General features: G+C 39.2%; 1 protein-coding gene across 9 annotated transcripts in view; it reads right to left on the bottom strand.

The window, feature by feature from the left end:
• mast2 (microtubule associated serine/threonine kinase 2) overlaps nucleotides 1-16,412 on the bottom strand; it is a 178,388-nt gene that overhangs the window by 26,047 nt on the left and 135,929 nt on the right. For all 9 annotated transcript variants that reach the window (XM_056259319.1, XM_056259286.1, XM_056259268.1 and 6 more), the window contains one exon: nucleotides 10,082-10,173. In XM_056259319.1, coding sequence (XP_056115294.1) covers nucleotides 10,082-10,173 — 92 coding nt within the window. The remainder of the gene's footprint in view (nucleotides 1-10,081; nucleotides 10,174-16,412) is intronic.

The following is a 16,412-nucleotide window of genomic DNA, read 5'->3' on the forward strand; positions in this document are numbered from 1 at the left end:
CTAAGTGTTTTTTCACCAGCTCCAGCTTTATTAAAGCATTACCTGTTGTAGTATATAAAGTGGATCTATTTACTTCAGCGGAACCACTCCCCTAGCTACTGAGTTTACCTATAGGTTATCCGCTGATGCATTGATACTGTGTCATTGTTTACCGATGAAGCTAAGTAAAGGCACGTTCATTTTACCTCCGAGTTGAATCCTTTATTCTAATATACTATGTTGGGGTAAAGACACAACAATTGGCGACGAGTAAACCGGACCCTAAACAACTGCACGAAATGAAAAGTTAAACCGGAGGGAAGGAGAAAGGAGAGGAAACGAAACCTAGCAAAGGATCCGCGAGTAACAGTGCATAGCACACAATGAAAGGATAAACGGATAAGATCTGGATTTCATGTCCGAAATGGCTTACGTTGGAAAAATAGAGGAGTTTGATAGTTCAAGTGAAGACTGGGAATCATACATAGAGCGAGTGGAGTTATACTGCGCTGCCAATGATATCGAGGATGCAAAAAAAAGTTCCGTCCTCCTCAGTCTAATGGGAGCTAAAACTTAGGCTGCGTTCCAAACCGCATACTTCCCTACTATATAGTATGGGAAAAAGAGTAGGCGAGCGAAAAAGTATGTATGAATCCAAAAGAGTAGGCGAGAATTACCTGGGTGACGTACTAATTATCGCGAGATTCGGACTTAAGTGCGTTCGAATATGCCTACTTTCCTACTATATAGTAGGCGAAAACAGTACGTGAAGGAAGCAGTACGTTCGAAACATCAGTATTCATAAAAGAGTAGGCGAGAAGTTCCCGGATGGCTTACTGCTTCCGGCCCGATTTTTGAGTGCTGTCCGATGCGTACTCTTCTATCCCAGGAGGCCACGCGAGAGCATACGTCATTATCAAACATCATCACGGAGATCAGCGACGCGGGGCTTTCCAAATGTGAGTAAACACGGTTCCTTATGTGTTAAACTACTATAGAGTAAACGTTTTAACTGTTGAAGGTGTAAAGTAGTTAGACAGTATAGTATAGTTGTGATTTTGCTGTAAAAACATGTTTTGTATAGCTAGCTAACAGGGGAGCTCTAAGCACACGTACGTAACGTCTCTAAAGTGGATTTACATAACCATATACATCTTAAACACGCTTATTTAAAATGTCTATTTAGACCTGAAAGGAAAATATTGTAAGTATTGACATATTGCAGATGAGCACATCACAACATGAAAAATACATCTGATGTATGTGTGGCATTATTTTAGGATAACGTTAATTCACTGTTGTCAACACTGTTGACATTAGACAAATGTGCTGTAAATAAGGTAAATAAACAAATCTATAAAGTAACTAAACATGTTTTTATTCAGACTGGTGTGAGCACTGAGGATGAGGAGCCCAGAGCTGAATCCTGGAAACGGTGCCATGGATGAGACGCTCCATCTCTCCACCGGCCCTTATCGCCTCAGATTGTGAAGCGCAGCGCAGCAACACGCTCCGGCACGAAGGCACGGTCACCTCTGGTGAATTCATCAGAGTAAAGCCGCAGAATGGGAACCGCTGTGTTGAGATGGAAGTATGTGGGGTTCAGCGCCTGTAAATACATGCTTGTAGTTTGAATAAAGATTTGTTTCATGTGTTGTTGAATTGTATATGCATTTGTTTATTGTGTGATGGTTACTTTTATTTGTTCTTTTACTCATTTATTCATGTTTCTTATTGTTGTCAGTATATAAAATATAATTATTTAATGTATGCATTAATTCATTGCTTGACTGACAATTGAGATGTTCACGTGTATTCATGCATAACTCATATGACAAAACAAATTACATTTTGCTTGTTTTATTAAATTATATAATTTTTAGTATATAAAAAGTAATATAATTAAGTATTGGTCAGCATTTAATATTATTTTGTTTAAGTTTTGGGGTGGGCTAACAATGCAATTCATTCTAAGGTAATATTAATTTTTAAGGAGCGATACTTACATTTTTCGAGTATAAAGTCAACAGTTTTCTCCAAAGAAGGTCTTCGAGCAGCGGCCCGTCTCCTTGTGCAGACATTACAAACGCAGAGGAAAACTGTTCTAGGTTGTGCTGTCGAGTTACTGATGTTATGAAGTGTTAGTGCACCTGTCACTCATATAATTTAAACTTATAAACTTATTACATAAAGATCATGGAAAGATAGTTGTATCTAACAATGAACAATCATAATGACAAAACAGAAAACATAAAGATCATTGTTCATGTACATCATAATATGATATTTATACACAGGAAAAAAGAACAATGCTAAATATCTTTAAATTTCTTCATAATACATTAAAAATTGTTTTGTTGTTATAAGTCTGAGGGATGAAACGAGAGGTAAATTCATCAAGAAAAGAGGAAAACTTAAAGGAGAAACTTTTTGGGTATAAAATAAAGAAATTAACAACATATTCAAGAGATGACGATTTTGGGGTTTCTTAAAAAATATATATCGTTATAAGGATAAAACTGTGGGTCATATTAGTAGGGTTTAAAATATAACAACTTAAATCAACCCTAAATGTATTCACAAAATAAATTGGCAGCAGTTTCTTCAACAATACCACAAAATGAGCAAGTTGCATCAATATCAAGATATCTACAGATAGATGAATTAAACGTGTCGTTCATCTTTTAAGTTGTTGCGCTTGTGATAACGCGTCGTAGGTTACATGATAACGTCAACATGGCGGATGATGTCCGGATCGATTCATACTCAACGAGATTTGGCTATAAAGTACCTACTCTTTTAGCGCTCGTTAAGTAAGTACTCATTGAAATTAAGTACCTACTCATTGAGTATGCGGTTTGGAACGCAGCCTCACAGTCTGCTGCGTAATCTCCTGAGCCCTGCTAAACCGTCGAGCAAGTCATATAAAGACATTGTTGACACGTTACAGAAGCACTTAAATCCCGCACCACTAGTGATAGCGGAAAGATTCCGATTCCATAAGAGGAATCAAACAAAGGATGAAAGCATATCCGAGTATATGGCCGAACTGCGCAGACTCTCGCAGCATTGTGACTTTAAAGAAGGACTTGGCGATGCCTTGAGAGATCGTTTAGTATGTGGCATTCACTGTACAAGCACACAGAAAAGGCTACTGTCCGAAAAAGAGCTAGATTTGAAGAAAGCACTCGAACTAGCTATCTCAATGGAAACAGCAGCTAAGGGTGCATCAGAGCTACAGAAGAAAAGCTTAGAAGACGAAGTGCATCAAATGTCCTTGAATGGCAAAAAGCAAAAATGCTACAGGTGTGGTAAATCATCTCACAGTGCAAACGACTGCTGGTTCAAAGAAAAGACATGTAGGAAATGCCACAAACAAGGCCACATAGAAAGAGCATGCAAATCAGACCAAACCAATGCCCAAAAGGAAAAATCTGGAAAGAACAAAGGTTTTAAACCCAAATCAAAGACCAAAGCAAATGAAATGCACAAAGTAACAGAACATTCAGGCAACACAAACAGCAGTGAGGAAGATGACCTGTCATGCTTAGAGCTGCATAGCATAACTGAAGAAGACAGAAAAATAATATGGGTCACAACAACAGTGTCTGGAGTGAAACTCAAAATGGAACTGGACACAGGTTCAGCTTTATCAGTGATCTCTGAGACCGACTATGACAGGTTGTTCTCCCACTTATCACTGAAAAAAACGTCAGTGATGTTAAAAACGTATACAGGTGAAAAAGTGTCACCAAAAGGGAAGCTTAACGTGGACGTGGTCTATGGTGACCAAACACACAAGTTAGAGCTCTATGTCCTGAAAACCACAGGCCCAGCACTACTGGGGCGTGAATGGCTGAGGAAAATTCAGCTTGACTGGCATGCAATAAAAGCCCTGAATATCTCAACAGGCCTCAAGAGCTCCACCTGCAGGCTTGACCAGAGACTGCCACAGTTGTTGGAGGCTAATGCACACGTGTTTGAGAAAGGCATTGGTAAACTTAAACACCTGAAAGCAAAAATTGAACTTGACAAAGATGCCAACCCGAGATTCCACAAGGCGCGCCCGGTGCCGTATGCACTACGTCCCAAGATAGACGCCGAACTGCAGAACTTGGAGGCATCCGGCATTCTCTCAAAAGTTGACTGGAGTGACTGGGCTACACCCATTGTTCCCGTGATGAAGAAAGGGAAAAGTGAAGTGCGCATATGTGGGGACTTCAAAGTGAGCATCAACCCGGTGCTGCGCACGGTGCAGTACCCCCTTCCACGAATCGAAGACATCTTCTCAGCATTGGCTGGTGGGGAGAAGTTTTCAAAGATCGACTTGTCACAGGCCTATCTCCAGATGGAAGTGGAGGAGTCAAGCAAAAAGTTCCTAACCATCAACACGCATAAGGGACTTTACCAATACAACCAACTTGTGTTTGGTGTTGCGTCCGCCCCAGCCATTTGGCAAAGAGCCATGGACCAGGTGCTCCAGGACATCCCTGGAACACAATGCTACCTGGACGATATTATCATAACAGGAAAAGATGATGATGATCACTTCCAAAACCTGAGCAAAGTACTAACCAGGCTAAATGAGTATGGCCTACGGGCAAAGAGTGAGAAATGTGAGTTTTTCAAAAGTGAAATCTCATACTGCGGGCATGTCATTGACAAGCACGGCTTGCATAAGTCACAAGAGAAGATTGAGGCAGTGTTGAAAGCACCTAAACCTGAAAATGTGTCACAACTCAGATCGTACTTGGGTCTTGTCAACTATTACCACAAGTTTCTACCAAACCTTTCCTCAGTGCTGTATCCACTAAATGCACTACTACAGACAGGAGTGGAATGGCATTGGTCAAGAAAATGTGAAAAGGCATTCACAGAAACAAAAAGACTAATAACATCTGACGAGCTACTGACCCACTATGATCCATCCAGACCCATCCGTCTAGCATGTGACGCGTCCCCGTACGGCATTGGTGCAGTCCTATCGCACACAATGGATAATGGACTGGAACGCCTAATCGCATTCGCTTCAAGGTCCCTTTCAAGTGCCGAACGCAATTATGCACAGATAGACAGGGGGGCCCTTAGCCTAGTATGGGGTATCAAAAAGTTCCACCATTACCTTTATGGCCGAAGGTTTACCTTAGTAACTGATCATCAGCCCCTAGTATCAATATTCAATCCACGAAAAGGAGTCCCAGTGATGTCAGCCGCGCGACTGCAGCGATGGGCCCTGTTCTTAGGAGCACACTCATATGACATCGAGTTCAAGGGTACTAAACAACACTGTAATGCTGATGGTTTGTCACGCCTCCCACTGTCAACATCTTTGAAAGAAATTCCATCAAAGAGTGACCCGGCTGAAATGTTCCACACAACACTGGTAGACCAGTTGCCAGTTACAAATGCCATGATACGAAAAGAAACGCGGAATGACCCAACACTTTCCAAGGTGTATGACATCACAGTACAAGGTTGGCCTGCCCATGGGAATCCATGTTTTCCTGAGTTTTCAGCAAGACGTGATCAGCTGTCAGTCTGCCAGGGAACCCTGATGTGTGGATCACGTGTGGTAGTGCCCTCCAGGCTTCGCACCAGAGTGTTGGACAGTCTACATGAGGGTCACGTGGGCACGGTGAAGATGAAAAGTCTGGCCCGTAGTTACGTATGGTGGCCAGGGATAGATAAACAAATCGAGGACATCACCAAAACCTGCCCAGGATGCCAGAGCATTCAAAACGCACCGTCACAGGCTCCCCTACATCCATGGGAATGGCCGTCTGCACCCTGGCAGAGAGTGCACATTGATTTTGCTGGCCCTTTCATGAACTCTATGTTTCTCAGGCCCCGTCCACACTACTGCGTTTTCGTTTAAAAACGGAGACCTTTTGCTACGTTTGCACCTCCCGTCCACACTAAAACGGAGAAGTTTAGAAACGCTGCCGATCCGTTTTTCGTTTTGAATCTCCGGAGGGCGTTTTAGTGTAGACGGGTCAAAACGGAGGACTTTAGAAACGATGACGTAGTAGAGGCTCACGCTCGGCTCTATGATTGGGTGTCATGGCGTATATCTTTGCTAGCAGCTGTTGTACAAGTAAATTCTGCATTTTACAACGCTATAACTGCCTACATGCGCCGGAGTCAAGCTATTATTCGAGCGATCTGTGACAATTCCCGTGTGCAGCGGCAGCGTTGACCGTACATGGAGCGTCGGTTTGGGGTTAACCCAGAGCATGGTGGGATAATTTTATCAATGAAGTTGTGTTTACACCGGCACGCGCATGCCCAGTGTTGGTGAATGGTCACGTGATCCGCGCTTTCAGTCGTTTTAATGTGGACGGAGATCAATTCTAATACGCAGCTAAAACGCTGGTGTGGACGGAGATCGTATTCGTTTTAATTCTCCGTTTCTAAACTAAAACGCAGTAGTGTGGATGGGGCCTCATAGCTGTGGACGCTCACTCAAAATGGCCAGAAGTAGTCCCAATGAAATCAACAACATCAGAAAAGACTGTTTCTGTTCTGAGAACCATCTTCGCCAGGAATGGCCTGCCTGAGCAAATTGTGAGTGACAATGGTCCACAGTATACTTCTGAAGAGTTTCAAGATTTCATGAAAAAGAATGGTATCAAGCATTTCAAGTCAGCACCTCACCATCCAGCAACAAACGGATTAGCAGAACTGTTCGTACAAACATTCAAAAAGTCCATAAAAGCAATGACAAAAGAAGACATCTCACTTCAACACAAAATTGACAATTTCCTCCTGGTGTACCGCAATTCTGTCCATGCAACAACTAATCAGACACCTGCAATGCTGTTTATGAACAGACAGCTGAGATCTCGCATTGCCCTTCTGAAACCAAACCTGAGGAGAGAAGTGCAGAACAAACAGTTCAGTGGCTTTTCAAGTGAACCACCAAGGAGCTTCGATGTGGGACAGCAGGTACTGGCACGTGACTACCGAGGGGACAAGTGGACGCCTGGGAAGATTGTCACTAGGAGCGGCCCTCTGATGTACGAGGTGGACACTGGCGAGCAGACCTGGAGACGTCATGTGGATCAGCTGTTGAATGCTCAACCAAAGACACCGGAGCAACCAGGACGTCCACCTGATCCTGGAACCAACTCTGATCACAGTACAGTGACACCCACAGTTACAGAGGAAGTGCCCCCTGCAGTGAGCACTCCGCAAGTGCCCAGGCGTAACCCTGAACGACTCAGGGCACCACCGAAAAGATTGGATTTATGAGTTCACTTATGAGACTTATGAAAAAAAAAAAAAAAAAAAAAGGAGTTTCAATATTTGTCAACTGAATAACAAATTGTGTTTAATGCATTGGCAATGTTGTATGTTACTTAGTTATGTAGCATTAATCTAAAAGGGGAGGAGTGTAGTATATAAAGTGGATCTATTTACTTCAGCGGAACCACTCCCCTAGCTACTGAGTTTACCTATAGGTTATCCGCTGATGCATTGATACTGTGTCATTGTTTACCGATGAAGCTAAGTAAAGGCACGTTCATTTTACCTCCGAGTTGAATCTTTTATTCTAATATACTATGTTGGGGTAAAGACACAACAACTGTGACAACTGCTGTGACACCAAGGCTCAAAATTGCAACCATTTTGGTTGCATATGGTCCCGGAAATAATTGTTGAGGTGAGACCTGTTTTAATTTCTCTACAAAACCTTCGCTAATTACTGCACAAAATGTGCCTGCTGTGAGCTGACACAGTGACCGGTCCACTGTTCTATCACATAACCAATTAAGCTTAACTTTAAAGCAGATTTTAGGTTGGCTAATATTAGCCGTCAATCACTCCCTTTCACTGCGCTCTGCTGTCACGTGACAAGGAGCTAACTAGCGTGCAAAATGTAAAGAGCTGAAGAGAGAAAATAAAAAGAACAGTTACATATCTCATACCCAGCACTTGATTCGTCTTGGTTAACTACTTCACTAAAACACTCCAAACATTTTAGGTGTGGTGCTAACATTTTAGTATATATAAACATTTTAGTTGTTGTAGTGTTACAAATTTATTAAAATGTTTAATTTAGATTCCTATACTTAGTTGTGGTGCTCCTAAATTTTTGCTGGTGCTTCTAACTTTTTAAAGTTGAGAGCACCAGAGCTACCAATTAAAAAAAGTTAATTCCGAGCCCTAGATACAAAGTGTTTTGTAAAGTATTTAACCATTTCTGTTATTTTTCTGAATGACAAATCACCAATATATTGTATTCCTACTTTTGTTTTTTGTTTTTATTAAATACTAAAACTCAAAGTGAAAGATTTTAATATAATTAGTTTTATAATAATTATAAAACAATGGTACATGTATAAACACTAATAAATGCTGAAAAAGGTTATTGTTCATAGTTCATAATAACTAGCCTAATGAATTAATGTTAGCAAACTGATTGTAAGCAATAACTCTATCATATTTTTGGTGTTTGTGGTCACTGCCATGTTGAAAATACTTCAAGTTCCAATTTTATTGGTGGACTGAGAGGTTCTACTGCAGCACTCCCTGTATTTTGCACCATTCATTTTTCTTTCTGTTAATAAAATGACCAGGTGCCCAAAGCAGAAAACTACCATCACTATAATTCACTGTAGATATGGTGTTTTGTGGCCTGTGTTAGATTTTGCACAAAGTAAATCATCGTTTTTCAGTTAAAAGCTATATCTTGGTTTATTCTGACCACAAAATATCTTTCCTACATTATAAAAAGGTCACTGTATGGTTATTACTGGCAAATCCTTGATGTGTTTTAAAATGGTGTTTCTTGACTAATGGCTTCTTTTGGGCACCCATAGATTCTTTCCTTATGAAATATTCTTTTCAAGGATCTTTAGCATACTTTCATAGCAGTTCTTTGAAATTACTATTTAAATCATGATATTTTAACTGTGGGGTTACATAGAGTGCTGGCTATTTTAATGATCTTCTAACACATCTAATGTCCAATTTTTGCCAATTGCATACTCCTCATTTGCAATTATGTATAATAGTTTGCTTACACTCATTGACACCACAAAGGCAACTGAGAATCACTCATCTGTATGAAAACATAAAACGATCTTCTCCTTACATAAACACTACTTTAGTTTGTGCACATGTATAACACATGGATTTGATTATGCCTCATGTTTTACAGGGAAAGGTTAATAAAAAAATATTTTCAAACAAGAATGACATAATTCCGACAAGACGGAAGGCAAAAATCTTCCAAACCACAAGGAGGCATCCAGAGAAATTGCATTACAAAATGTCAACTGTCAATCTATTCATGATGCACATGAATTAGATGAGAAATCCCTGCCCCACATTAGAATTACTCCATGGCAAACTGAGATGGTTGCTATGGAGATATAATGTAATATTTTGTGAACAGCTGCCACACAGCTTTCCATTTTTATGTGACAAGATGAACAGCATGTGTGTCTTTCTTGTGAAGTGTGTACAATTTGTATGGCTCTGGTCCAGACTCTAGTAAAGTGCCTCCTGTCTTATGTGGCCAGCTACCTACTAAGACAACATGCTAACAAAAAATAAACCTTGAAAATAACTGAAATGCTCTAAATATGCATCAACTCTTACAGTTAAAGGATAACTTAACCTTAAAATAAAGTCAGTGTACCCCAACATTATACCAATTGCACAAACAAACAAATAGCCTATAGGGGGAAAAAGTTCATTTCTAATAAGATTTAACTTTTTTTTATTGATACATTTCAGTACTAAATAAAATGCATTTCTAATAAACATTTACTCTGTCCGCCATCTTGGGTGCTTATATATATATATATATATATATATATATATATATATATATATATATATATATATATATATATATATAAATATATAAAGCTACTTGCAAAGAATTCTGCGATCTGTGGAGGATGCAACTACTGCTGTCTTATATTTTAGCCAAAACAAGTTATCTTATAAGGCAGCATAATGTTTCTGCCTATTGTTTGGAACAGACTTTACATTGGGAACATAAAAGGCCTAAACATGTATTTTTTGGTAAACAGCTCAAAAGGGTTTAAAACACATCTCATATAAGGAAGAGAGAGGTATATTTTTTTACCTGGGTGTCCGTGCAGTGGAGAATGGGGTCGAGGCAGAGTGGGAGAGGTGCTGGATGTCACTATCAAACTCTTTCTGTTGCTGGTCCGACAGCTGTAAAAGAAGAACCAAAAATACACTTATTCTCATACACTTATGCATAATAATGACCTAATAGATTCATTGCGCTATCGTGCCAAAACATTAATTAAGAGGACAATCTTTAGATCAAATAAATGTAAAATCAGACATTGTAAAGTATTGAGTATGAGAGTATGCCCATTCAAAAAGATTACAGACAGCAAAGAACGGAATTGCTTCCCCTTTGAAATGGCAGTGGTGTCAGACGGTTACTCTCTTATTCAGGTCACACAAACCTGTCTCATTTTATGAGGCTGTGAGTGCACAGAATTATCTGTTCTTTTTCGTCTAACGTAAATGCTAAAAGCCACCGGCTCAAGCTGACAGGGGAAAAACAGCCACCTACAGCTCAAATGAACCTTGAGACCTCCAGCTAGGACTACAGCCTTACGCTCCATTGAAGGGAGGAGAGATGACCGGCTGAGCTTTCAGAACCGCAAGACGGAGAGCAGTGTGGTGAAAAGTAAAGGATGAGTGCTCATTAATTCAATGTGAGCAAAATATTGACACACACAGCGAACGATCAAAAAGGCAATCTATGAGAAAAATCGCAGAGAAATCACGATACTGCTTTTCGCATCTACAATCCATTACACAACATTATAATGATGCACAGCTTTGAGTTTGCATGTCTGAATTGAATGTGATGACATAAAAAGCATGTGCTCCATGAAATATTGCCAAGACAGGGTATTTATTAGGCTATATTATTTTAAGTGACTGCACTAAGACAAATATGATCTCATACTGTAAGAGTCACACAAAAAAGTAATCTTTCACTGAATAAACACAGAATCAGTCAGAATTGTTACAGAACGCAAGTCATTACTTTTAGTAGTGTCTGACTTGAAATTAAGCAAGGACTGTTTTGTGAAGTTAAGGTTATGAAACTTAAACCAGAATAATAACGGTTTGTTCATTATGAAAAGGTGTAGTTAAAGATTACCATAAGCAGCACATTTGCATGTTTTGTAATTTTTTCAATTAATAATAATTTTAATTAAGACTAAATCAAATAAAAATAAGTACAACCAATGAAAAGATAAAAATAAAAAAAATCTTTAAAACATTACAGTATACTTATATCCTGATCACCCTGTCAGGTTTATTCTGCGATAACAACCGGCTGGATGGCTGGACCCCTTACATATATATATTTTTTTTATCTAGCTCTTTACATATGAGCTAATTAAACAATAATAATTTGGTTAATTACAGTGACAATGAAGGAATATATTATACAGGTCCTTCTAAAAAAATTTGCATATTGTGAATAAATTATAATAAATTAAACTTTCATATATTTTAGATTCATTGCACACCAACTGAAATATTTCAGGTCTTTTATTGTTTTAATACTGATGATTTTGGCATACAGCTCATGAAAACCCAAAATTCCTGTCTCAAAAAATTAGCATATTTCATCCGACCAATAAAAGAAGTGTTTTTAATACAACAAAAAAAGTCAACCTTCAAATAATTATGTTCAGTTATGCACTCAATAGTCAATACTTGGTCGGGAATCCTTTTGCAGAAATGACTGCTTCAATGCGGCGTGGAATGGAGGCAATCAGCCTGTGGCACTGCTGAGGTGTTATGGAGGCCCAGGATGCTTCGATAGCGGCCTTAAGCTCATCCAGAGTGTTGGGTCTTGCGTCTCTCAACTTTCTCTTCACAACATCCCACAGATTCTCTATGGGGTTCAGGTCAGGAGAGTTGGCAGGCCAATTGAGCACAGTAATACCATGGTCAGTAAACCATTTACCAGTGGTTTTGGCACTGTGAGCAGGTGCCAGGTCGTGCTGAACAATGAAATCTTCATCTCCATAAAGCTTTTCAGCAGATGGAAGCATGAAGTGCTCCAAAATCTCCTGATAGCTAGCTGCATTGACCCTGCCCTTGATAAAACACAGTGGACCAACACCAGCAGCTGACATGGCACCCCAGACCATCACTGACTGTGGGTACTTGACACTGGACTTCAGGCATTTTGGCATTTCCTTTTCCCCAGTCTTCCTCCAGACTCTGGCACCTTGATTTCCAAATGACATGCAAAACTGAGCAACAGTCCAGTGCTGCTTCTCTGTAGCCCAGGTCAGGCACTTCTGCCGCTGTTTCTGGTTCAAAAGTGGCTTGACCTGGGGAATGCGGCACCTGTAGCCCATTTCCTGCACACGCCTGTGCACGGTGGCTCTGGATGTTTCTACTCCAGACTTAGTCCACTGCTTCCGCAGGTCCCCCAAGGTCTGGAATCGGTCCTTCTCCACAATCTTCCTCAGGGTCCGGTCACCTCTTCTCGTTGTGCAGCGTTTTTTGCCACACTTTTTCCTTCCCACAGACTTCCCACTGAGGTGCCTTGATACAGCACTCTGGGAACAGCCTATTTGTTCAGAAATTTCTTTCTGTCTTACCCTCTTGCTTGAGGGTGTCAATGATGGCCTTCTGGACAGCAGTCAGGTCGACAGTCTTACCCATGATTGCGGTTTTGAGTTATGAAACAGGCTGGGAGTTTTTAAAAGCCTCATGAATCTTTTGCAGGTGTTTAGAGTTAATTAGTTGATTCAGATGATTAGGTTAATAGCTCGTTTAGAGACCCTTTTCATGATATGCAAATTTTTTGAGACAGGAATTTTGGGTTTTCATGAGCTGTATGCCAAAATCATCAGTATTAAAACAATAAAAGACCTGAAATATTTCAGTTGGTGTGCAATGAATCTAAAATATATGAAAGTTTAATTTTTATCATTACATTATGGAAAATAATGAACTTTATCACAATATGCTAATTTTTTTAGAAGGACCTGTAATACAATATATTAACTACAAACTAATAGGTTGCAAATAATTTACTTTGTACTTTACAAAGTACTTTATTACGGAATACTTATAAAGTGTTACCCATTATTCAAAACAATTATTCATTATTTAAATGTCTTTAAAGTCTTTAAAAATAAATGTCACTTGTTTGATATTCTGTCATATCAAAAATAAGTCTCCCTCTTCAGGAGATTGTCCATAGCTGTGAGCTTTTCACACATTTTACAGTATGTTACCACTGTTCTGTGACTTTTCAGACCATGACAATGACATTAAAAGTGTTTGGTAATTTTCTGGATAATTGCATGAATGCATCTTGGTCCAAACAGTGTTGCAGAAAGAGTAACTATGACAGCAGAGACCTGCACCACTTTCACAGTGGCAGCCATCACTCAGTGTGTAATGGAGGTTCAGAAGTGAGTTGAGTCACAGCAGGAGACATGGAGAGAAAGAGAAAGAGAGGGGTGGGATGAAGAAGAAAAGCGAAAAAGCAGGAGAAAATCGATGAATCACAAGCTAACGCTGGCACATTAATACTTAAAGAAAGGCCTTTCTTCTAAATTGCCTGATAAGAAAGGCTTTCTTTTGGTGCTGGCTTAAAGATTTTTTTTTTTTTTTTTTTTTTTTTTAGGATGTTAGGTAAAAGATCATCAGAAAAGCACTTTGATTTTGTCTGCCAAGACGTGCATGCTGACCGCAAAGTGCTTAAAAATGTTTACGATCAAGAAATCTCACATCTCCTACTCACAGAGGGGCTTATACTGCATCTATTTACTCTACAATAAAGATCTAACAGCAGCATGCTCTGAGTTGAGCAGTCTGTTCATGTGCAACCTGCAATATTAATGTTTCTTCAACGGATTTATGCTGATATTAACAATGAAGACTTGTCCCATTCACTGACCTAATAAAACAGGACTTCGATAAAGTAGTCTTATCTAAAAGAGCGCTTACATTGACAGCGATCTGCAGCGACCTCAAGTCATACATTTTCAATGAGAACTGGTCATTTTCAAAGACATGAGTGACAGTGGCCACTGGCAAATGGATCTATGTCGATAAAAAAATAAAAATAAAAAAAAACTCTATGCAAATAAAATCCAATGAAATTTAAAAAAGATTGTATCAATGTGTCAACAAAAAGTCAATAATAACAAACAAATATCTACATATAATTACAACAAAAACAAATCTTATTCTTAAAGTGTCATGAAATCCCAAATGTTTTGGTAAGCTCACAGTGCATTACACAAATACATAAGTATTAGCTATAATTTAGTGCAAAAAATAAATGCACAGTGGTTTGCAGTTTTAAGAACTTTTGAGACTTATTTTGCTACATTTATATAAGCCGTTTGATTGGTCATATCAAGGAGCTCAGAAGAAGGGTTCCACTCACAGCATTGATAGACTGTGTGTGTGTGTGTGTGGGAGGGGGGGGGGGGGGGGCTCAGGGTCTATAGAAGATAATTTATGCCATGAAACTCCTGCAAAGTGAAAAACACTGACTTGCGATCCATAAACACGTCTCTCAACTACTGTATGTGATCTCTCAGTTTGAAGCGTCTGTCATAGGAAAGTGATGCATGCTGTCGTGAATCATTTAGTGACCCGCCTTATCATAAAACAAGGACGCACTGTCTCATGAATAATTATGAGACACTGTTGAGTCATAGATGTACTATAATATGAGAAATTATGCAGATTTTAAACCTGGTAGACGACAAAGATAAACCCAGAGACAAAAATATAGCAAAAAGCTCAAAATTGACCAGTTTTGAAATGCAACTGAACAAATTCTTACATTGTATTTTAACCCTCTGCTCGTTTTTTTTCACATAGCAGAAAAATAGACTTAAAGTACTACCATCATTTCTGTTCATATAGAGCTAAGAAATATGAGAAAATAATCTGTTAAATGTCTACTTTTTTATGTGCCCACATACAATCGAAATAAAATATTGTGCTTTTGTAAAATAAAGAACTTTGTGAACGTCTCTAATCTTCAACACAACTCAGCTAATACTATTCACCCAGCCATAAGCAATATATCTTTTAAATCATTTGAGTTTGTACTTTTAAATGATCCGATTCAAAACTAAAATTAATATTCTCCGTTTATGTCATCTATATAAAAAGAGAGACGTGTCAGCCCGTCTCATTATCGTTCTCTCAGCTGATTATCTCTGGTAATGTGACACGCCCACGGAGAGCACGCGCTATTCAAACGCAAATATGTGAAGCAACACATTGAGACGCGTTAACGCCCATAAACTCTGAAAACACACATTATTTTTTAGTCAGATTAATCTACTGTCGTCTTGCGCGGCTATATGAGGAACAATCCTGGGACAATTTACCACAGAACAAGTGCTGGTTTATTTTCACTTCGAGGAGGAGCAACAGATTCAGCTGAGAAGTAAGTGTTTTATGCAAGTGCTTTGTTCTAATCGCGATATAGAATAACGTTAGTGTCTGTAAACGGAAAAATAGCATACTGTTTAAATTAGGGGTGTAACGGTACACAAAAATCACGGTTCGGTACGTACCTCGGTTTTAAAGTCACGGTTCGGTACGTTTTCGATACAGCAAAAAGAAAGAAATGCCAGAGAAATTTCTTATTTGTTAAAAGAATAAATATTTTTAAATAACTGAGTTTCAGTTTTCCTACATCTTGAAACTTTCAGGTTTATAAATGGGGGTCATCTTTGAAGGATGAACAAATAATGTTTTGGTCATCACATTAAAAATAACATTTAAATATATATATATATATATATTTATTTATTTATATATTATTTGAGTTTTGAAGAGCTGGAAAAAGATGTGTGAAGTACTTGAAAGCAGTTCACTATTCCAGCCAAACTGGTTACAGTTAGTGTTAGCCTACTATATTAAATCCATGGTGAATGTTGCTGGTCTGTGGACGTAAAGTATTACTAGTTCATTCACGGCACAATGTTTCTCCTGGTTTCCACGTCAGCGCTGTTTGATCTAATAGAGATCTACGGTTAATAACGGAGAAATGTGAATGCTTCTCACTAGATCTCGCAGCGATGTTATTACTTCAGTGGCGAATTCAAATGTTTTCTTTACTGGATCTCTTAGCGCTGTGTTGTAACAGTGTCGCTTGATCGAGATCGGCTCGCGCTGCACAGATGTTGCTGGTCAAACGATCCGTGAAGCACAATATAATGAGTAGCGCAGTTTCGTTCCGCTTTCATTACGTTTGCCATTTGATGTTGCGCAACGTTGTGGTGATCGCGCCAGCGCGAATTTTGTCGGCAAGAAAAAGGGTCCAAGGAATCGTTCGGTTTGTATGCGTACCGAACCGGAAGCCTCGAACCGAAACGGTTCAATACGAATACATGTACCGTTACACCCCTAGTTTAAAT

Source organism: Rhinichthys klamathensis, unplaced genomic scaffold (genome assembly GCF_029890125.1).
Source record: "Rhinichthys klamathensis goyatoka isolate OS25496 unplaced genomic scaffold, OSU_Roscu_1.1 h1tg000007l_1, whole genome shotgun sequence".
In the NCBI taxonomy this organism is placed as follows: Eukaryota; Metazoa; Chordata; class Actinopteri; order Cypriniformes; family Leuciscidae; genus Rhinichthys; species Rhinichthys klamathensis.